General features: G+C 42.9%; 1 protein-coding gene across 2 annotated transcripts in view; it reads left to right on the forward strand.

Moving 5' to 3' along the window:
- Positions 1–23,197, forward strand: part of USP4 (ubiquitin specific peptidase 4) — a gene marked incomplete at its 5' end in the record, with an annotated part of 44,605 nt that overhangs the window by 16,041 nt on the left and 5,367 nt on the right. For both annotated transcript variants that reach the window (XM_082767930.1, XM_082767931.1), the window contains 10 exons: positions 506–664; positions 2,869–3,093; positions 5,521–5,604; positions 6,310–6,404; positions 18,211–18,402; positions 18,968–19,056; positions 20,030–20,242; positions 20,322–20,392; positions 22,014–22,129; positions 23,024–23,173. In XM_082767930.1, coding sequence (XP_082624056.1) covers positions 506–664; positions 2,869–3,093; positions 5,521–5,604; positions 6,310–6,404; positions 18,211–18,402; positions 18,968–19,056; positions 20,030–20,242; positions 20,322–20,392; positions 22,014–22,129; positions 23,024–23,173 — 1,394 coding nt within the window. The remainder of the gene's footprint in view (positions 1–505; positions 665–2,868; positions 3,094–5,520; positions 5,605–6,309; positions 6,405–18,210; positions 18,403–18,967; positions 19,057–20,029; positions 20,243–20,321; positions 20,393–22,013; positions 22,130–23,023; positions 23,174–23,197) is intronic.

Here is a 23,197-nt window from a genome sequence, read left to right on the forward strand (position 1 = left end):
ATTTAAAATTTTTAAGAATAGCTAGAGGCTACTGGTGACTACTGATTTCAATCTGAATTCTAAGCCAGTTGTGTTAGCTCACAAGCATCTTCTACAAGCATCTCCAATCTTGCAGTCCAACTTCTTCAAGCTACTGTCGTATAGCAAGTCTGCATTGTGGAATCTGTAGGCTTCTGTAAGAAATTAAAAGTAAGAAATGCATCAGGCAGGTAAGTGTTGTGTGCTGGTTGTTTGCAGGTTCCTAAATTAACATTGATAATCTAGATTTCCAGTTACAGCACTAAATGCATTCTTCTCTCTCAAGTGGTGAGGGATATAATAGAAAATAGTTCGGAATATTATCTTAGCACCCTCTGTTCTGTTAGCATCCAGCTCATTGGGGTCTGCTACTAATATAAGGTAGCATAGGTTTGATTCCTGCAAAATCTAGAATGTGTTTTTATTCCACTTTGTTTTACACACAGCTTATATCCCCCCCCCCCCTAACTCTTGCATCGTGTTTCAGACACAGGTTGGCCGGTTTGCTCCTCAGTTTTCAGGATACCAGCAGCAAGATTCCCAGGAGCTGTTGGCTTTTCTTCTGGATGGTTTGCATGAGGATTTGAATAGAGTGAAGAAGAAGCCCTACTTGGAGCTGAAGGATGCTAATGGCAGACCTGATTCGGTATGGTGCCCTTTACCTGAGCGTCCAATGCTTCTGAGGGAGCCTAACTGGGTTTTGTGACACGTGGTGGCCTTCTTGTCCACAGACTGCACAAGCACCTTCCCTACTAGTGTACCTGGGAGGGGAGAACCCTGCCATGCTCTGTGGCCCGTACAGTTCTTCATGACACCTTGCAGCATGGAGCTGTTGCTCTGTGTTATGGCAGAACACCAGTGTCCTTCCTGACAGACAGGCAGATGTGCTCACCGTACCATTCTGACACAATTCTGCAGTGGGAAGGAAGGAAATTGATCTTGTGACATAGCAGCTAAATGTAAGATTGCAGTTATTACCATAATCTTGTCTCTTGACTACGCAGGCCCGCTGTCTTCCTCCAGGTAGCTTCCTCCAGGTAGTTTGGGCAGCAGCTTTTGCATCAATTCAAGGGAAACACTGTGCAAGCAGTCGTATTTACATGTGGCATTAGGTGGAACAGGATTTTCAGTGGCGCCTAGGTGGCTCTCAAGAAAGTGCCAGGATAAGTGCCCTGGGCACGGGGTTGTAAGCAGTGTTCTGGTAGACAGCAGCGTGCCAGACAAAAAGAACTGAGAGGCCGTACTTCTCAGGTGTGCTCCCTTGTGGCCTCTAGGTGAATGTAAGCCATCGGCTGCTAACCTGGGTTGAACAAGGTGTTGGAAATCACCAGGCAAACAAAGAGAGAACTTAGTTTTGTGCGGAGTTGATTCACTGTAACTTGGTACTGCTGTGGATCTTGATCACCTAACAGCTGGTGAACTACCTGCCTCTCCTGCAGAGGCTTGACTTGATTTTTCCTCCTTTCTGGTGTTGTGGGAGTAGGTGCACTGATGTAAAAGCAACTTTACGCTGTTGGGCTCCAGTTACCCACTGTACATAAATACAGAAAAATTCTCTTATGCCGTTTTCCTGACAAGGTCCTGAAAAATCTCATGTTTATTTTTTTTCCTGCCTTTTTCTCTATCTTCTGTCAGCACTGGTACGTGAGCATTCTGCAAACACCTCTTTGTTTCTCTGAAGTTGCCAAACACCACGCTCACATTAAAATGAGACACACAATAGTGGAATGTCTTTCCCTAAGTGAAATTGCCTTCTCCTGATCAGGCTTTTAACTCTTGCCCTGGTACAAACAGCTGCAGCATACTGAGAAATGCAGAGTCCAGAGTAAGTGTATTGTTAGGGTGGGGTAAGGCTTTAGGAGCTGTTAAAAGCCAGGTAAAAAAAGTATTTTTAGGAAGTCTGTGTGAATATTTGTTTTTTTTTCTCTTAGCTGCCAATAGTATAATGGTTTTTGCCTTTTCATGTGTAATACAGTGCATGTAGCAACAACACAAGAAGTATATTTAGTCTTTTTTTCCCTCCAAGAAATGGTGATAGTTGTGGGATGAAGAGGGTGCCCAGCATGCCTTCATGTTATTTAGGTAGTTCCATTTCTCTTGGTGTAGGAGGTGCACAAATTTTTCCGCCATGTTTCTGTGTTGCTGCAATTATTGGAGCTAATTCCTCTATTCTCATCTCAGCATCCTGGTTACTGGCAGTAACTTTGGAGGGGGTGTGTATGGCACTTACTTCATTTGATAAAGTGAAGATGTGCTATGAAAAATACAATATTGTACTGGAACCTAAAAATCTCACGTTAAGATGAGCCTCTAATCACACGAATAGACAAATGATAGCTACTTGTTGTCCTTACACGAGGAATTTTTTAAATAGTATTGTGAAAGTCTTCAAGGGGTTTTAATTGCCTTCTTTTATACTTTGTTGTCAAGCAATAGGCCCTTCCATGAAGAAAAACTCTCTATTTTATTGGAAGCTGTAAACGCAGCTGCCTTTAAAAGCAGGGGACATCAATCCATTCCTCCTGGGGTAGAGTTAGCAGCTTTCTGTTCTGAGGAGCAGCGTGTAACCCTGTCGCTGTCCACTTGCTTCCCTTCATGCTTCTGGCTTTGCTTGCATCAAAGCAATGCTGACCAAGTGACTTGGCTATGATGAATTACACTTAACACAAGGCCTTAGTTTCACCGAGAAAAATCTGTGTGTGTTAGGCTGGAAAGAGGGTAGGCCCCCCCACCGCCCTGTCTGTGAAATTTATCTGTATCTGTCAGTATGAACTTTCTGAATGTTCTTTGATCCCTGTGCTTGCAGAGCCTTGGAAGTGTTGTTGAGAAATATTTATTTATTTTTTACAGGTGGTAGCAAAAGAGGCCTGGGAGAACCATCGGCTGAGGAATGATTCTATCATTGTGGATATTTTTCATGGTCTCTTCAAATCGACACTTGTTTGTCCCAAGTGCTCTAAAGTTTCTGTGACCTTTGATCCCTTCTGTTACCTGACCCTTCCACTGCCTTTGAGGAGAGATCGTCTCATGGAAGTCACCCTGGTATACGCAGACCCACAGCGCAGACCTGTCCAGGTGAGGCATGAGTAACACCTGAATTTCTTTTTAATCTCAGTCTCTTTCTCTTAAGTTTTAAAGTTGAGACACTTCAAATAACCTAAAAGACATCGTCTGCTTTTGAGTTGGGTGGGATGGCCTTTTTTAATTGTAAAAGCTGGGATTTAAACGTGTGAAATCAAAAGGCTTTGTAAAAACTCCATTCATGAGACCAAGGTCATGGGTCAGCTAAAGTCGCTTAATTTTTCTTGTGATGAGGTTATTTGTGATATGCTGTTCTCTGAAGGCAGTAATATGTTTACATCATCATGTTTACCTCGTGTAAAACGTGCCTGGGAAAACGTAAAGGTGAAACTTCTCTGAGTAAGGCCTTGCAGTTTCAAACAACTGAAAAAAACAACCTCTTTTGCAAAAAAAAAAAAAAAAAAAAAAAAAAAAGACTTGTTTGCTTTTAAAGCCTGCTCTTTTCCAGGGTAGACTAAAGTTTTTTCTCCTTTTTTTCAAATAGGCCTGTTGGTGAGTGCACACATACCTGAAGTAACCTTCAATATTTGTATGTGTTGTGCATTAAAATTAGTGATTTGTATATACCCTGGTATTTTGGCAGAGAGGGGACTGGTAGATGCAGTAGGCTGAATTAGCAATGAATTTTCATCCTGCTTTTTGTACAACTGTGAAATCAAGGACAGCTGCACTCGTCACTGAGGCTTTATAAAGGGAAAGAACAGAGGAGGGGATTCATTGAGAAGCTGACCAAGATTACTGGTGGCATAGAGGTTGAAAGGATAAATTCTACTTTGAATTAAGATAAACCTAACTTTCAGTAATTGGAGCTCTTCTAGATGAACTGGCCATGTGCCTGTTCCACATCCCACCTGCAGTCTCCCTGTAAGCAGTTATTTGCATTTTGTGGTCTCCCAGTTGAGAAGCCAGAGGTACGCACCACTTCCTTCCACCTCTGGTGTGTGACACCATGAGGGTTGTGCCGAGAGCCTGTGATGGCCACAGCTGAATATGCACATAGCATAACTGAGAGGATCCCAGTGAATAATCAAGATACGTAGTTCCTTTTAGTCAAGGCAAGTGTATTCCACACGATTCTCTAAACATGTGCCTGTCTATAAGTACTACTGTGCCTTTGAGTCCTTCTCTAAAACATACAGTACCGATTCCTTGATGAAGAAAAGATGCCCTGCTAAATCAAGTTGAAATCTTTGCATTCATGCATATTTCTGCTTGCACAACATCAGCTAGCTGTTGTAAAAGGTCATATAGCTGTCTTGGGAGGAGTGTTTTTATCCAAAGTTTAGCATCTGAGGTAGGGCACTTCCCTACAGACTTGCAAGATCTTTCTGCCGTACAGGGTGAAGGGTTTCTTCAACTGTGCCACTCTTACTTTTTGTAGCTCCATGAGTGGTGTACAGACCCTGGCCAGCAGCCAAACACCCACACAGCACCTCACTCCCCACATCCGCCCCTGAATGGGAAGGGAGAAGAATAGGAAGGACAAAAGCACAGTTTAATAAATGAAGGGGAAGTGGGGATGATGACACAAATAACACCAAGGAAATCACTCACCACCTCCCACAAGTGAAACAGTGCCCAAGTCACCCCTTCTGTCTCCAACACAATTATTTTTGCTGAGCATCAGGTTGTAGGTGTGGAATAGCCCTTTGGCCAGTTGGGGACAGCTGTCCTGGCTGCGTCCCCTCCTGGCTTCTTGCCCACTCCCAGCCTATCTGCTGCGAGGGCAGAGTGGGGAGAGAGAGACAGCCTTGCCACTGCTCAGCAGTGGCTAAAACATCAGTGTGATATCAGCATTGTTTTAGAAACAAATTCACAGCATGGCATCACATAGGCTGCTATGAGGAAGATTAAACTACATCCTCACCAGCCCCAGTGCCATGTAGTGCCCCGTGTGTGCTCTGCTGGGTGAGCTCTGAGAGTATGTCCAGAACAGAGCTTTTGAAAGAAGTAAGCTACACTTGGTGCAGATGATGTTTCCAGTCAACTGCAAGCTTGAGTCATCTGATCTGCTCAGGCAGATCCATCCTCATATGCAGTACACATGAGTTTGCCATCCTGCATTTCAAAATCAGGGGAGAATGGCTATAGGATTTTTTTTAAACACATAAAATAACCCAGCAGGGTTATCTACTCAGCAGGTTGTCGTGTGTGCTTTTTGTTTTGTATTTATGTGTGTGCGTGTATGCTACAAGTGAGCCTTATCAAAGCAGGAGACCAGCTGTTTAAGGCTCTTTTGTTCCCTCCAAATCCTGGCTTTGTAAGGTAGAGCTGAAATCCCAAAAACCTTAATATGTGCGTCTGTGACCTTAACTTCAGCAGAACTCCTACAAATTCGAAGTTTTATATCCATTGTCTTGCTCGCTGCCTTACATGGGTTTATTCTGCCTTGTGTAAGCATGATGTTATCTTTGTTTCTAGTACCGGGTCGTGGTGCCAATGATGGGGGCCATCTCAGATCTGTGTGAATCACTCTCCAAAATTTCTGGGGTTCCTGCAGAAAATGTAAGGAAAAATTCAAACATAATGATTTAGATAAATGTTTTTTTCTTCTGGAAGTATTTTGGTATCTTAGCTTTTAAATGGCTAAAAAGTTGAATCATATGGTTCTGTCGTTATTCCATTAGAAGTTTGAATGAAGTTTTTAACTGTAAAATAAAATAAAAATAAAATTGTCTGTGTATTCTACTCACTCCAGCATTTCTGATAGTGTAGTTTCTTAGTAATGTGAGATGCTCAGTCTGTTTTGGGTCCACCTCCTGTTGGACATCCTTTTGGTAACAAAGGGATCAGGTGAGCTTTTTATAAAGTGAACGATTTCATAGGTGATGGGGACTGTTTTCAGGATGCTAGCGTAGCACTTCATTTTGTGTCAGTTAATTACAGATGTGAGTGATCTCTGCTTAAAATCATAGCCCGTTGTCACTCTGGTGTTGAGATTTGTGTTGTTTCTACCAGCCTGATTAGCAGCTGTAGGAACTGCATCTCCTTGATACCTCTGTAAAATCAATCTGTTGCTTGCTTTGTTTTTCTGATCCACCTTAATGAATACAGCTGATTAGCTGCTGGTGCTGTTACAGAAAGCAGAGTACTGATGATAGATATGCTGAAAAATCACAAGAATGAATAAACTGTTGCTCAAATTTAGTTTGCCTAAGTTAATGTAAATATTTATTATAATCTCTTCGCATATATCACTTGCTGTTCTAGATGGTGGTGACAGATGTGTATAATCATCGATTCCACAAAATCTTCCAAATGGATGAAGGTTTAAATCATATCATGCCAAAAGACGACATCTTTGTGTGAGTAAAGTGGGAAGATGCCATGATGCAAAGAATGTTACAGAACATTTGCTTCAGTGTCAAAATATAGAACCTGAACCTTTTGTTTTTCTCAAAACCTAAGCCTTCCTGTAGACCCTTTCCATGTGGCTCCTGCTTTTGTGCCTCAAGCCTCTAACTTAATGCTCCAAATCAGTACAAAGCCTTGGAGGTGATGTTAGAATAGCATCAAGCCTAAGCTGTTGCACTGTGCCTCTCCTAACAGCGATGCAGTTGTTACAGCACCCAGCTAACCATGACTGGAGTTCTCAATAGACTCCTGACTGGTGCTTACTCAGGTTTTTGTGTCCCACTGCAGAGGACCGTGTAGACTCCCCTCAGGGGTTACAAGTGACTGAGTGAAGCTGGGGATTTGGTTGTGCTTGTTGTTTGGTACACATGTGGTGAATGAGATGACTTAGCTATCTGGGAGGAGAGCAAAAGTAGGGTTCCTGTGCTGCTGCAGCTGAGTAATGGAAAACAGTGCATGTGAAACATAAAACAGACTCTGGGGGCTAGTAGCTGAACCTGGAGCTTGTGAGGTCCAGTTCAGACCTTCGTAAGAAGTCCTGTCTTTCTCACTTGAGAGTATTCCAGAGCAACAATGCTGTTTCTAAAAAATTCTGCTGGTCTGAAGCCCTGCACTCTCATACTCTGGCACAACGTGTACCTTGCACCGAGTGGAGTGCGGTGACATTCTGCTTGGTGCTGTCCTGTTGTGCCACCTGCTGCTGCGAAGGAAAAGCTGATGGTTTCTGGAAATTGTTGTCATACCCGTTGGTTTCGTCAATGACAGCTGAAGGTGAGGCTGGTTAGGGTGCCTTGGAAAGATATTTGGTGAAATCCATTTTGTTATGATACTGTAAGGCATTAGGTTGCAACCAAGCCTTTCTCCAAAGCTCATACAATGTAGAAAACATAACGTTACAGTGCTCTTCCCGAAATCCAGCCTGGAGAATCTCTCAGCTGCACCTTGGGATTGTTCCTGTAACTTTGAGGAATTTGGTAATTGCAAGAAAAGAATTTTCTTACATGTGTGATCTGTTGCATATTCCTCCACAGAAAACTACTGTGTCTTCATTAGCTCAGCTCCTGGGTTGCTGAGGAAGCATTAGCTCAGCTGCAGCCCTGTTCCTTGCAGTGACCATTTCCTTATGTGCAGGCTTAACTGTAAATGAGGTCATGCTGCGCGTGAGTCACAGCAGTGACCTGACCTGGGCTAAAAATAACGCTACAAGAAAGAGGAGAGGCAGCAGGAGGAAACTTTGCTAATCCTATTTTTCCGCGTAACCCTCTTAAGATGTTTTCTGCACTGTGGGACAAGAACGAGCAGCCAGGGAGGCACCAGGGTGGGAATTAGGAGAAAGTTGTGCACCAGAACTAATTGAAGGGATGATACCACCAAGAAAAAGTAATGTAAAATTGTATACTAAACCCCAGCCTTTTTACTGAAAGGAAGTACCAAAACATGACAGCAGCACTTGTTCATAACACGCAAAACTTTTTATATAATCGCTTGATTAAGGATATATGAGAGATTGAGGGTACATAATTCTGTGGTAAGATCGTCACAGGGTGGTGATGGGGAGCAAAGTAGGTCTTCAATGTAAGATTTCTGATCTGCAGTTCCAAGTGATTCTCTAGTGATTTTTACCCTTTTTCTATTACTGCCTTGTAGAACTTGAGGTGTGAAGGTGGTGGGAATGTCGTGGGACTGACAGGAGCTTTGAATCTTTGAAAATTGTCAAAGTTGAAACTTTCTAAATCTTAAACTTTAGGACTATGAGAATGATCTGAGTTGCTTCTGGAGAGCTAATTTCTGCTTGGACTTGGTGCGTTGTTACCAAAATGTGGATCACTTCCAAAGTAATGTGGATATTTTTATCCTACTGGCTTCAAAACATATTTTCCATTGAGAAATTTGCTCCTAGCCATGGAGCTGCATTTCTTCCTCCTGCTTCTTGCAGAAAGGAGGATTTAATACCAGCTTAGAGGGCTCTTTCATAGAACCTGCCCTGGCACTTCCAGCTGACATCCTGGCCCTTTGGCATTTTCCCTCATTTCTGGGACTTCCATGGGTTACCTGCTTACTTTATTTATTTATTTATTTTTGTAACAGAAGCAAATGCAACTGACTTGTACCTGTCACTACTGTTCTTCTCAGGATTGGACTCAGGCACTGAAATGTGAATTTGCTTTGTGTGGGCCTCTTCTCCAAAACCAGCACACGAGCGGCCCCATTTATTCCTCTTGTGTTGCTGGGTTACTTTGTTCCTCCTAGCCTCGTTGGTTTAGTGTTCCTAAAATTTCATGCATATTATGTTCTAAGCAAGAAAATACCCCATGTGCTGGTTGGGTAACGCTCAGCATTCATTTGCCATATTTGTGCTGGCAGAACTGTGGAACTGGAGGGTGAGCTAGATCAGGATATGGGTCAGGTCCCTGTCCAGTGTGCTGTGTCGCTCTGTGCATCGCTGTGCTGCTATAAATGGGGAAATGAGTGGGACAAGGGTATGATTAAACAAATACTCAGGTGCTCCTCGGTCTGTAGTCCTAGTGCTACACTTCTGGTGGAAGTTATCAACAGGGACTGCGAAGTGTTCACAGCCTTCCTGAAGGTGCTGCGTGATGCTTCACTAATGAGTGAGACATCAGGCGGCGTGTTCAGATTGCTGCTGATAACTTCAAGGTTTTCTGATATCCTAGTCATTTATTTACCTGCTTTCATTACACACAAACATCTTGCTGTTTAATAAATGGGAGAATTAAAGATATTTCCAGATATCTCAAGTCTTTCCAATTCTTCCACCTGTAAAGAGCAAACTTGCTGCACTTGAAAGCAGAGGTAAGTAATTGAAATCACAGATAGCTGAGAAATAGTTTATTTCTCTCAAGTCAGTGAAGAAGACTTGAGTGCCCAGTAAAAGTTTTTTTTTTTTTTTTTTTTTGTTGGGCTTAAATTAAGGCTAGTTCTTCAGAGAAGTGATGCAAAGACTTTTGCATCTTAGGACTCGAAGCATGGTTCTGTGCATCTTCGTAGTCCACAAGAACTTTTAGAAAAGATTCTCTTGGGCTGAGTGGCGATGTAGTTGGGTATGTGTCCTGTCTACACTGTATAATGTATCTTCCTTCTGTTCCTGAAATAAAACTTCGTGTTGATTAATAAGGGGAGCAGCTGCCTTCTATTAGAAAGTAGGTGTAATGTTTTTACAGCTACAGCAGTTTCACCTAAAATTCACGATTTAAAGATAGTGATCAACCAATTGTGATAAAGATAGTGATTAAACCAATCATGCTAACCCGTCTTTTTAGTAGTACATTTACAAGAGTGTATTACCACAAAATAAACTTCTAAGAAAACATTCTGTAGTGTTAAATTGGCCTGAGAAGATAATGATTTATACATGTATGCAAGAAAGAAAAACCCCGTTAAGCTGTTTGTCTACAATAATTTGAAAACTATTTTTCCTAAGATTTTCTGAAGAATCACGTAAGTTCCTTATGTAATAACAAGAGTAACAGAAAATGAGATTTTTAACATTAATAACTTCTGGTACATATCAAATGGGAAATCTGCACCATCTTAGGACACTGTGCCTGCAGTCCAGCAAACCTGAGTGAGAAGTACGTTAGCTTTCATTTGGGGAAAAATCAACTAGAGAGAGATCTGATAATCCTGGTATCTTTTACATTGTGTGTTCTTAAGTACTAAATATTAACCTAGGGTGGTGCATGCAATCCAGGATATGATTGTTGAGGACCATGGACTTGTTTGTGCCTTACATTAAGGACATTTTCTAGAATCAAAAGGTCTACCGTAATTAAATTTGTGATATTCACTGTCACAGATACTCAAACTCTTTCCAAATTGCTGTTTCATTGATCCCTGCACCTCCTTGTCCCTTTTATGTGCTGACTATCTGTTCTTGTTTTCCACTAACATCCAGTGGCACAACTTCCTTGTTGGCAAATTGTAACGTGTACATCTCATCACTATGTTTGAAGTCGCTGAAGTTAGATGGAAAGTTCCTTTCACTGGCAAGGAAACAAAGTGCAAGTAACCAAGCAATTAAAAATAGAGTTTAATCAGTACAGCATATTCAGAAATAGGTTCTTAGATGTACATTTCAGAAACTTGTATTTAAAAATTGCAAACTGATCAGTGGGTCCTTTGTGTATTTTTCTTTTTTTTTTTTTTTTTAAGTATTTTGCTTGGTGTTCTCACAGGTCTCTTCATTTGTTCTTTCCTTATCTCCATGCCAAGGGAATTATGAGAAAAGCTGTGATAAACTGAAGGCAGCACCCTTCCCTGCCTCCCACCAGAGTTCGAATAATCTTTTTTAATTGTGTAATATTTTCTTCATTTGAAAAGTACTCCTCCCTTCCACTGAAAAAAGCAAAACAAGGTGGTGTTAGTAACTGCGGTTGTTTGCTAGAGCGTGAGCAAGGGACGAGTATACAGTAACTGGGGGAGCTGTGGGGGGCCCCAAGGCTCTGATCTCACAAGGAGCTGCATCCAAAGTGGGTTTGTCTCGTGCCTTGCTCTCCTTGTCTCCATCTAAAGAGGTTGCCAGACAGAATCCAGCAGTTGATTTTGCAGGGTTTGTATTTTACATCTGTTCCTGCTGGGCTTGTTCAGGAGGAGACAAGCTACTGTCAGCTGAGCAGAAGGAGCAAGGCTGTTCTTTCCTAGCTGGAGCATGATTTCATGAAATTACTTCTTGCAAATACCTCGGTATAGGTATTGAGGCTGTTAGCTGCCGCTCTGGAGTTGACTCAGGACTGTGAAGTTTCAATGTAAAGGGTCAGCCTCTGGCAGTATTTTCTCCAGGTTTGTTTCACTGAAAGCTGTAGGCAAACCAGAGCTTACATGTGAAAACAATATCCCTGTTGCTTCGACAGACTTCTGATTCTAGAGTGTAGTGTGCTAGCCAGTGGGCAACACACAGCTCAGCTCAAAATTCAGTTCCAAATCTAACACTCTAGTCTTAGTTCAAACATCTAGTCCCGTAGAAGGTCTGTGCCCCTGACACTGTTTGTTTCATTTTTAAAAATAAGAAATGACAGTACTACTGTTAGAATTTTTGGTGTCTTGCTTTTGGCACCAGTGTCTGCTATGACTTGCACCTTTTAAAAATGATTTTAGTGGTCAGAAAGCTGTATTTTTTTCCTGTTTAAACTCAAGATACGGAGGTAATCAACTTTCTGTGACTTTGCAGTGCACATGGGGTGTTTTGAGATTTGCACTGTGAATTTTCATGTTCTGCTAAAGTGGTGCGAGGAGGAAGAGTGCCCTTGGACTCCATTTGGAGTTGAAGCTGAATGGACAGTAATTTTTTTTATTTGATACTGGATGGCTAAGATGTATTTTTCCTTTCAGCTGATCTGTTTCTGTTTTATTGGTTATTATGGCATATTACCTGTTGTGCTCTCTGATAGTAAAACCTCTTAAAAAAAAAATAAATAAAAAAAATGAATCATTACTGGACTTCTGAAGTGATAAGCATTCCAAAATGAATTTGGCTCCATTTACGCAAGAGGACAACAATGTTTTTTTTCTCCAGTGGAGAGGGATTTGGGACTAGAATTCTCCAAGCCCATTCTGTCACAGGGCCTTGTACTCTTCTCTTTCTCTTCATGATAGGCTTGGAAATGTAGTATAGTCCTGACGAAAGATATATTAATATATTTAGCATCAGAGAAGAGGTAAGATACTTGCTGAAATAAAGGGTTTTGATATAAGGAAGGTTGCTGGCATGACATGTGGAGCTGTGCAGCCGAAGAGCCGTGGGAGTAGCCCACTTATTGCAGCATTGTAAAGGTTTGTCTGCAGTCGTGGTGGTACTGTGAGAGGACAGGGAGTTCTGTGGCAAATGACCAGAAAGTCACTCATGAAAAGGTGGTCTGCAAATCAATTTGACAAAATCACTTCAGTGTTTGTGCTGAATGCTCTCATTCTCCAGGCTAAGCAGAGAGCAGCATTCAGCACATAACCAAAATGCTTACTATTTCTTTTTCTTAGGTTCCATGAAGTGCAGCCCCACTAGGACCCCCGGCTCCCGCTCCAATGTAACACCCCCGCATGCACCATGCTGGTGATATCACATCACCCAGGGATCCCGCTGGAGCTCGGAGCCGGCCTACAAGGGGTCAGGTAAGTGCTACTGGAAAGCAGACTCCATGGCCCGCTGCTGTATGGGCACAACTCCTAGTATTTCTTCTTAGTTCCTAAGACCTAAGAAGAAAAATGTTTTGACTGATAAACCAGATCTCCCTGTTCTCTTAGCCTGGCTAATGGGGCATATAACACAACGTGTATTGCTTACGTGGATGAGAGTTGCACAAATTGATTTGCAGGTCACCTTTAACCTATAAAAGCTGCATATTTTAATAAAATATATTTGGTTTGCCATACGTACTATGTTTTTTGCCTTCTTTTACAACATGCTGTGTTTTATGTTTAGGTGGTCTTGAAAACCATGATTGGCTGCAGAAAGGTCAAGTTTGTTACTGAAGAGCTAGAACAGTTATTGCACTGCTAGGTCAGCAAACCAGCTAGCCCAGGAGTTTGTGTGAAATCTGAAATGCGTGAGACTGTAGCAAGCTAATCTAGGAAGCTTGTTCTCAGTTGTTTGCTTGTTTACAAGAGTTTGTACCCTTCCAGTATGTGTTTGTATTCTTTAACCTTTAGAAAAATCTTACTCATTGAGTACCCTCATCCTTTTAAATCCTGCTCCTCTGCATGACTTGGAAAATCCTGTGACAGGCTTCTACAGGGCGATCCACCTGTTGTCTAAATATGTTTTACTTCCAGTTTCATATCTCCTAGTTCACTTGATTGTGTTTATTCTCATGTCATGAGAGAAAGTAAACAGATCAGGAGTATCTCCATTTCCCAGAAGAGAGAGAATATGTGCTTTGTTTTCACTCAGTCTTTTTTTCTAGGCCTCTGTTCATTCTTATTGTCAACTTCTGAAAATGCTGTAACTTCACAGCAGCATGTCTGGGTAGATGTGGAATGGTAATCCTGTTCAGGTGAATCTGTTTGTCAGCTTCTTCAGTAGCATGTTTTCTACCCTTCTCTGTTCACATACAAAATGTGCTTGTTTTCTTGGTGGTTATGTGCTGACCTGTGACCCACGCAGTGTTTTCCAGCTGTATTTAATGTTCCATCCCAGGGAATGCTTGAGTAACACGCTGTAGTGTGTGTGGGTAGGTATGTGATAGATAGGTATCTGTGATAGATATATTACCCTGGCATTCAGCTCAGACTGTCTTCTCCTTGTAGTGCCCTTTCACATCACCCTGCCTTGTCTTTCCTGTAGTTTTTCATGTTCCTGTGCTCTCGCTTAATGTTAATTTGCAAAGGATCAAAAGTTAGCTACTTCATTGCTCGGTGCCTCCTTTCTGAATAGTTACCACAAGCCTAAAGCTTCCTGGTGCTTATTTGTCAGGTTGAAGGCTGGTTAAGGCCATCCCTGTTTACTGGTGCTTCACTGAAAAACATCTGTAAAGGCTGTCATGAATTATAAAGGGTAATGTTCAGTGTGTTAGCTGGTGAGCAGATGGCTGATTTATGAAACCACCTTGTGGAATCTGGCGTAGCGTCATCTTTATCTTCTATTATTTCAATTAAGTTCTAGGGTACAGAAGTACAGCTCATTGTCACCTAATTCCCTCTATCAGCTCTGTAGGCTTCCTTAAAATACTGATAAAGTATTTTCTTAATTTCTTTAATTGATTTTTAAATACTCTTTTTGAAGAGATTCAGAAAGTGATCCGGATTCTGATACATCTGTCTGTAATACTAGAACAACAGCCGTTCTGCAGCAGAGTAGGTAGAGGGGCACTCGAGTAACCAAGCTGGGATGTTCTAGTAAGAAGTTTGCAAGATGCTCCCTTGAGGAGTGTTGTAGGGGTACAGCACACTGGCAGCTCGTGGTGGATGGCACCTGTGTGTGGGTAACACTTTGCTTTTCATTGTTTCCCATCTGTTCCAGCACAGAGGCAGGATTTTGTATAGGACCTGCGTGAGGATGGGGTATGAATGGGGGCTGCTTTAATCAGCAGTGTAGGTGGTGTGAGAGGCAGTCACCGGAACGCTGAGGAATGTGTACATTGTGTCGTGTACTGATCTGTTTTGTAGGAGACCAGCCTAAGGGTCTCGTAGGACCTGGAGTTAATCGTCAGTGATGCTCTGAGTATGATGGTCTTCTGTCATTTGAACAGTACTAAGTGAAATAATTCAACTCTTTGTGGTGCTGTTTCTCAGGAAACTTCAGAAGGTGCAAGCTGTATGCAGTGCTGTTGGTTAACTGAATAGCATCAATAGCATAGAAAACCTCAGCAGTCGTGGTCATTGGATTGCATACTTGCTCTTGGAGGGCTGTGCTAATTGTTAGTGCTCCTGGGGGCTGGGATGAAACTCTCTGAAGGGATTTTCTTCTTTATGCTTTCTACTGACATACATAGACTCAGGGCAGGCCTCAAGCTGCGACCCAGACAGTTTTTTTTTTTGTTTTTTTTTTTAAATAGAACAAAGTAGAACTGCAACTCTGAAATTGTTCCACTCCCTGCTCTTCAAGGGTCTTCTGAACACAGGAGCAAAAATCTCTTTCTTGTCTCTCAAGAGAAAGAAAGTGGCTTCTGTAATGTAAGAGAGCTGCTGAGAGTTGGTATGCCCAGATATGTGATTGTGGTTATGTTTAGTGGCATCTTTTCATGAAATATTTATTTTTATTTTCTGAAAAAAAAATCAGTTTTAATGAAAAAAGAAATATAAGCCTGGGACAGGTGACTCACCAAGTTAAAGAGCAGTATGATGTGGCATTCCCGAGATCTCATAAATATTTTCTAATGAATAGTCTCAGAAGATATATTGGGGTGAAAAATGCAGTAGTGTTGGGCCACATAGGTTTTTTGGACACTTATAAAAGCGAATATCTGCTGTTGCTGTTTCATCCAGTAGCACAAGCTGTGTCTGTCTTCTCACTGCTCTCTGGAGCTGTTTGTTTTCATAGGATCACAGGATGATTTGTGTTGGAAGGGACTGTAAAGATCATCTAATTCCACCCACCCTGCCATGGCAGGGCCCCCTGCCCCCAGCCCCATCCAGCCTGGCCTTGGGCACTGCCAGGGATGGGGCAGCCACAGCTCCTCTGGGCAGCCTGGGCCAGGGCCTCACCACCCTCTGAGTGAAGGATTTCGTCCTTATATCTCATCTAAACCTACCCTCTCTTAGTTTAAAGCCATTACCCCTTGTCCTATCACCACACCCTCTGACAACGAGTGCCTCCCCAGCTTTCCTGGAGCCGCTGTTAGGCATGGGCAGGCTGCTGGGAGGTCTCCCCGGGGCCTTCCCTTCTCCAGGCCGAACAGCCCCAGCTCCCTCAGCCTGTCTCCGTAGCAGAGGTGCTCCAGCCCCTTGTTCATCTCTGTGGTCCTCCTCTGGACTTGTTCTAATACATCCCTGTCCTTCTTGTGCTGGGGGCCCAGAGCTGAGTGCAGGCTCCAGGTGGGGTCTCGTGAGAGCAGAGCAGAGGGGCACAATCCCCTCCCTCGCCCTACTGGCCATGGTGATTTTGGTGCAGCCCAGGATAGGGCTGGCTTTCTAGGATGCAAGCACACATTGCTGGCTTGTGTTCAGGTTTCTGTCTACCAGCACTGTCAGGTTCTTCTCTGCAAGGCTGGTCTCTATCTCTTGTCACCCAGCCTGTATTCCTGCTTGGGATTGCCCCAGCCCAGGTGCAGGACCTTGCACTTGGCCTTGCAGAACCTCATGAGTTTCACCCAGGCCCACCTCCTGAGCCTATCCAGGTCCCTCTGGATGACATCCCTTCCCTCCAGTGTGCTGACCACACCACCCAGCTTGGTGTCATCGGCAAACTCGCTGAGGGTGCACTCAATTTCACTGTACAGATTGCCAGCAAAGGTGTTAAATACATGTACAGCCCCTGAGGAATTCTGTCACTGGTTTCCACCTGGACATTGAGCTGTCGACCTAAACTCTCTGAGTGCAACCATCCGGATGGTTCCTTATCTGCTGACTGGTCCATCCATCAAATCCATATCTTCCCAGTTCAGAGACAAGGATATCACAGGGGACAGCGTCAAATGCTTCCTACAGGACCAGGTTGGCCACATCAGCTGCTCTTCCCTTACCCGTGAATGCCCTAACCCCATCGCAGAAAACCACCAGATTTTTCAGGCACAATCTGCCCTTAGTGAAGCCCTGTTGGCTGTCTCCAGTCACCTCCTTATTTTCCATGGACCTCAGCAGAGTTTCCAGGAGCATCTGCTCCATGACCTTGCTGGGCACAGAAGTGAGATTGGCCTGTAGTTCCCTGGGTCTTCTTTTTCTCCCTTTTTAAAATGGGGATTGTGTTTCCCCTCTTCTAGTCCCTGGGAACTTCACCAGACTGCCACAGCTTCTTAAGTGTGACAGAGAGAGGCTTAGCAGCTACATCTGCCAGTTCCCTCAGGACTTGCAGATGGATCTCATCAGGTCCTGTGGACTTGAGCACCTTCAGGTCCCTTAGATGGTCTCAGACCTGATCTTCTCCTGCAGTGGGCAGTTCTTCATTCTCTCAGTCCCTCTTTGCCTTCTGCCCCCTGGGCTGTGTGGCTAGAGCGCTCGCCAATGAAGACTGAGGCAAAAAGTCATGGAGTACTTCAGCCTTCTCTGGGTCGTGGGTCTCCTATTTTCTTCTGGAGAGGACCCACAATTTCCCTTTATCAATCTTCCTTTATCAGTGATGTATTTGTACAAGCCTCTCTTGTTGCCCATGATGTCCCTGGCCAGATTCAATTCCGTCTGGGCTTTAGCTTTCCTAACCTGATCCCTGGCTGCTCGCACAGTGTCTCTGCATTCTTCCCGGATTACCTGTCCTTGCCGCCACTGTCTGCGTGCTTTCTTTTTGTGCTTGAGTTTCTTCAGGAGCCCCTTGTTCCTCCATGCAGGCCTCCTGCTGGTTTTGCCCGGCTTCCTCTTTCCTGGGGTGCATTGCTCCTGAGATGATCCTTGAATATCAACCAGATTTCTTGGGCTCCTCTTCCTTCCAGGGCTTTGTCCCATGATATTCTACCAAGCAGATCCTTGAGGAGGCCAAAGTGTTCCCCCAAAGTCCAGGGTAGTGAGCTTGCTGTGCTCCCTCTTTGCTGCCCTCTGAATACCAAACTCCCCCATTTCACGATCACTGCAACCAAGACTGCCCTTAAGTTTCACGTTTCCCCCCCAGTTTCTTCCAGAATGTTTTTGTTGTGTTTACAGCCCTTGGATTTTTCTATGAAGCAAATGTTTCCCAGCCCTTGGTTTCCTGAAGCATTGGCTGGTTGGTGGTGTGAGCCCAGGCTAGTAACTGTATGAGAGGCTGGGGGAGTGCGAGACCCAAGGTATTGGGAGGGTTTCCGTCTCCAGACAGAACAAACATGGTTTCAGGGATTTAAAAGTTCATTTAGTATTTTCACTGATGCCATGGTTTGGTTGAAACAACATCTAGTTGTCAGGGTAGCGTTTGGGGACATGAGTGACAAGATGGATGTGAATATAGGAGGTGAAGGCAGAGGGAAGGTGACAGCTGAGTTGATTGCAGGTGCGTATCCTGTGCCACTGTGGGCCGTGGGAGGTGTTCAGGAAACATATCTGGCACAAAGGCATGGAGTACAACCCTTTTTGTCCTTCTCAGGAGAACGTGGTGGAGAGAGTTGTTGGACTGAGTTGATATTGGTTCTACCCGCTGTGCTTCTCGGCAGCACAAATAACTTGTGGAAATGCCTGTCTTTCAAACAGATATGAAGTCTGCAAGCCAAGTGAGGATGGCTCGGAGTATGTTACTCTCTCCGTTTACTTTCGGGAAAAGACAATGAGGCAATCCAGCAATACTTCAGGCACCGTTCTGTTTGGGCAGCCACTGCTGATATCCGTGCCGAAACACAAGCTCACAGTGGATCACTTGTACGTTGTAGTTCTGGAGCAGATCAGGTAAGCCACGTCTACATCTATACCTGTGCAGAATTCTAGGGTTTCCTTACTGAGTTAGGCTGCAATAAGATCACTGAAACCTTCTTAGTGGGAGTTTTTTTTCCTTGATCCATTTGTGGACCACCAAGCAGCACTTGGATTACAGAAGTAATCCAAGGAGGCCACGAGAGCATCTCAAGGTCCTGGTTTTCTGGGCTCTGTAGAAACGGGGGCTGTAAGATGATGATGCTGGTGGTGGTCCCAATGGAAGTCACCTGCTTGGTGTTGCAAAACAGATCAGGAGCACAACTTGGGAAATGTTTTGAGGGCTCTCCTGTATCCCCTGTGATGGGCCACCATAACTTATTTTTATGCTACTTCTACAACTTGTAAAACTTGGTACAAGTGGTGAAAACATAAACTTATTGATTTTTTTGTTTGACTGAGAACACCTAGTGTGTGGATGGTGGTTTGCAGAGGGGAATTGGGTGGCAGGGACTGTTATTACTGGTGGTGGAGAGGGTGCAGTTGTGCTGATGTACAGTTTTGTTACGATTGTGTGATTAAAAATATGACCTCTGTTTAGTCGCTACGTGAAACTCCCCTTGGCAGAAGAGTACTCGACGCCCTGCTCAGACAAAGGAACCTGCAATGGCTCCAGCGGTGTGGCTGAAGGTAAAGTCTTTCAAAATTGGTTGGAAGCTTTTCAGCTTAAAGCTTCTGTCAGCATTTAGTTTGTGCTGTGCGTAAGTGGCTTAAGCTCCAGCAGATAGATTTTTAGCTCTACACAAAGATTAAATTGCACTGTTGCATAGAACTTTGTCATGGTGTGGTGAAGATTCCCGTAGACCATTTTCCTTCCTAGAGAGATCAGATGACAGCAAGCAACAGGTGGAGAAAAAAAGTGGTGTGCATTTGTCCTGATCAGTGTTAGTGAAGTTCTTGGTGCTCTATTAGGTGTTCGGGTGCCTCCCTCTAGAGGAAAATCCTTTCTTAATGTGCCCTTTGTGATGAAAACTGGCCTGTTAGATCCTAGGAAGGCAAGTTTTGGAGAAATGCAATGAAAACAGCATTTTGTATTCCTGGACCTAGAATCATGGGGTATTGTGCCTAGGTTAGATGTTTACAAGGAAGCTTTTAATGGTGATGAGAAATACATGTTTCCCTTCCCTTTCTGAAAGGATTTGCTTGTGATGCTGAGAATAACAATCACAACAAGTTATATCGGAAATTTAACTTGGGGAGAAAGCATGCCCATTTTTAACCAAGGAATGGAAACAGCTTCCCTGGAGTTATATTTTCCCTTCTGTGAAGACACCTAGTTGCAACCTTTGCTGGTTCTCTTTTGCGGTATTTATTAGGGTGTGCTATCAGATGGTGTGATTTGATAACCTACTGTGCATTAAGCAGGCTTCATCATGTCTGATGCTGGGATACAAACCCCAGTGTTTTAGCTGACATTTGCTAGAGGACAAAACACAGCTTCAGATGCAGTGATTAGGAAGCGCAGATTTCTTTTTGTGTGTGTTTTTCATTAAATTCTAAGCCAACTGTGCACAGGCTCCTGCAAACAGCCCTCAATGTGAGGTCTCAATCTAAACCTTTAACCGAAACTCTTCAATATTTGGCTTGTTTTAAATTTTGCCAGGTGACATTGAAGAGATGGACCATCAGGATGGCGGACAGGAAGGCAAGGAAAAGTTGTCAGAAATTGAATGCCACTCTGATGGTTGCATGCAGGTTGAGTCAACAAGAGACCTGCAGCCCTGCAAGAAGCAGCATTTCACTTTTAGCCTTGTGAATTCGTATGGGACCTCTGAGATAAACTCCATTGTGGAAGGAAAAATCTTGAAACTGAATGGTAATTATTGACTTGGCATACTTTTTCTTCCTCCTTTCATGAACAAATTTGCAACAAATGTTTTTTGTATTTCTTGTAGCTTTTTCTACACTTGCTATTGACTGGGATTCTGATACGCGGAGGCTACTCTTTGATGAACAGGAGGCACAGGTTGTAGTATGCTCTTTTCATAAATACTGTGTGTGTAACTTTCATGGTACTTAAATAGATTATAGTAAGCACTGAAATGTAGGCGTGGTCCCCTGCATAAAAATTGAGTAAGCAGCATGTGATAAGCTTACTTAAAATCTTCTAGAGATAAGGCCTATAGATCTGTTTTTGCTGATATCTGCTACCAGTGTTCCTAAAAGTAGATACTTTATTTTTTTTTCGTTTAGTTCATTGTCCATTCAAATTTAAAAAAATAAAAATAAAAAATACACTAAACCAAATGCACAGAGCTTCATAGAAACCACAATGTTCTTTCTGTGGGTTCTGCTGAGTCATGCTTTGTAACAGAACAATCTGTTGTTGCTCCCTTGCCAAAACAAAAATAATTTAACTTTGAAGTAAGAACATAAGTTTTGGTCTTATGGAGAGAGGCCCCCATTAGTTAAATGTGGTCTCACGCAAAGCAACTTTTCCATGTGTAGGCATTGTGCAGTGCTAGGCAGTAGCTAAGTCATATTTGGGCTCATGGGTATACCAAATTGGAGTATAAACTTTTGGGACAGGATTAAAGGAAATGGCGTTATTCCATTTAGATGCAATTTCAAGTTTGTGCTAGCTTGAGAGGAACATTTATCTGGTATCACTGTCTTCATAGAAGGTAGGGGCGGAGAGCCAGGATTATATTCCAGACACTCTGCTTGTGTGTGCGAAACTGTTCGTTGCAAGTGTTATACGGCATACCTAAAATTATCACCTGGATGCAAATGCAAGTTGAAGTGCGCTTCATCCACTTATTCCAGAATGCCTGAATTTTACCACCCTCTGGTATCCCCAGGAAAAAAATGCAGTTGCATTATCAGGGTACTACTTGTTTTTCTGTCATTTAAAACAGCAAAGATTTTGTTTAAACTTCTTGTTAGGAGGCTACACTTAAACAATTGAATGGCCTAAAGCAAGAGCTGGTTCACTTGAAAGTATGTATATCAAACATGATTATTCCTCTAGGATTTGATAGCTTCTTTGCCCCAGTATCATGTGGTTTCTGTCAATCACTTGAATACATTTAGCATATGTCATAATGATTTTAACATTTGTTGATTATTCTGGATGTCTTGCAGCATACTTGAGCTATGCCATATGTTTGCAGAGCTATCTGTCCTTTACTAGGGGTTTCATAATCTTGTCAGAGAACAAGTTTAATGGTCTGGTTGTCATAAGGCTGTGCAGACTGATACTTTATTTGCTTTTTGTTCTAGCTGTCATGAAACTACCATAATCATTCCTTGTATCTGCTTTTGGGTGTTTCCAGTCCTTTTCATACCTTATAAACATTTTTGTGTGGAGAAAGTGTTTAGTTCTGGTAAATGCCAGCCTTATTTCATTGCTGCTAAGGTGTGAGGAGTTCTAAATTTGTTGAGGAGTCTGGGAGGATCATACCCGAGGTGGAAAAAGTGAAAAGGACTGTTCAGAGCACAGGAAAGGAGTGGCTGGAAGCTTGATTGTGTGGGTGGAGAAGAGGTCCAGAAATCATAAGCAGAGTGAAGGTGGCCATGTTTGTTTTCATGATGTCAAGGATTAAAGCCTACATGGAATTGAATAAAGCACGCATCTCTTTCACTAGGCATTCGAAAAGCATTCAAGTTTGTTACAGCCACAGAAGAAGAAGGCTGTGGTAGCTCTCAGAGACTGCATAGAGCTCTTTACTACTATGGAAACACTCGGTGAACATGACCCTTGGTAAGACCATCTTTCTGCCTGTCACATTTACCATAAAATGCTGTAACTGCTTGATTTCACATTATTTGTCACGGGATTCTGATAATTTCCTAGGTCTGCCTCTTTGTCTTGGTGTGAAGAAGTCTATTGTGTCTTTGTTCAGTCACTGACAATAGGCTGCAAGCATGGGTTAATAACAGATACTTGTTTCCTGCCTGTATTAAACAAAAAGACACTGGATACATAGAGATTAGGCTATTTTTCATTCTCCAATGTACATCTATCTTCCAGATGCATCAGAGGAAGCAGTTGTGATATCAGTGCAAGCGTGTGGCTACTTCATGGCTAGCATGTGGCTGTTTTTTTACTTCGCTCTTCTATTTTCAGCTTGTACTTAGCCTGAAACACTCCTAACTCTGTGAAAAATCCCCAGTTGAGGGATTAGGTACAGCACTTAGGTCACCCTAAGGGACCAAAATGTGATTAATGTGTATACAGAACATCCTTGGAAGTTGTTTGCTGGGTGTGTAAGAAAACAACCTGTAGCGTAGTAGGTGCTTGTTTGTTACTAGTTTCTAATTACAGGTTATTAGATGTTTGTACCTGTTACCTGTTTGAGCTACATCAGGAAACAATAAAACAAACAATAAAACAGCAGTGGAACCTTTAAACCTTTTATTTGGTTTTGAACAATGTTCAGTTAATGTGCTTGCAATTGGACATTTTACCTACAAAGTGAAAGCAGCGTGTAGCTTTGACACCTTCAGGGAGTTGTGTTCTGCATATTCCACAAGCCAGAAATGTCTTCTCTAAGTCAGAGACTGAACTGCAGTATTGATGTATCCTCTAACAGACGGACAAGAAGATTTTTGTTTACCATAGCCTTTCATTTCCTTGTCTGTACTCTTTCCTCAGGTACTGCCCTAACTGTAAGAAACATCAACAGGCCACAAAGAAGTTTGACTTGTGGTCTTTGCCCAAGATTTTGGTAGTTCATTTAAAACGCTTCTCATACAGCCGATACTGGAGGGATAAACTCGACACCGTTGTTGAATTCCCTATCAGGTAGGATTCTTCCTTCAAGCTAAT

Source organism: Aythya marila (assembly GCF_965140915.1).
Source record: "Aythya marila genome assembly, chromosome: 10".
Lineage (NCBI taxonomy): Eukaryota > Metazoa > Chordata > Aves > Anseriformes > Anatidae > Aythya > Aythya marila.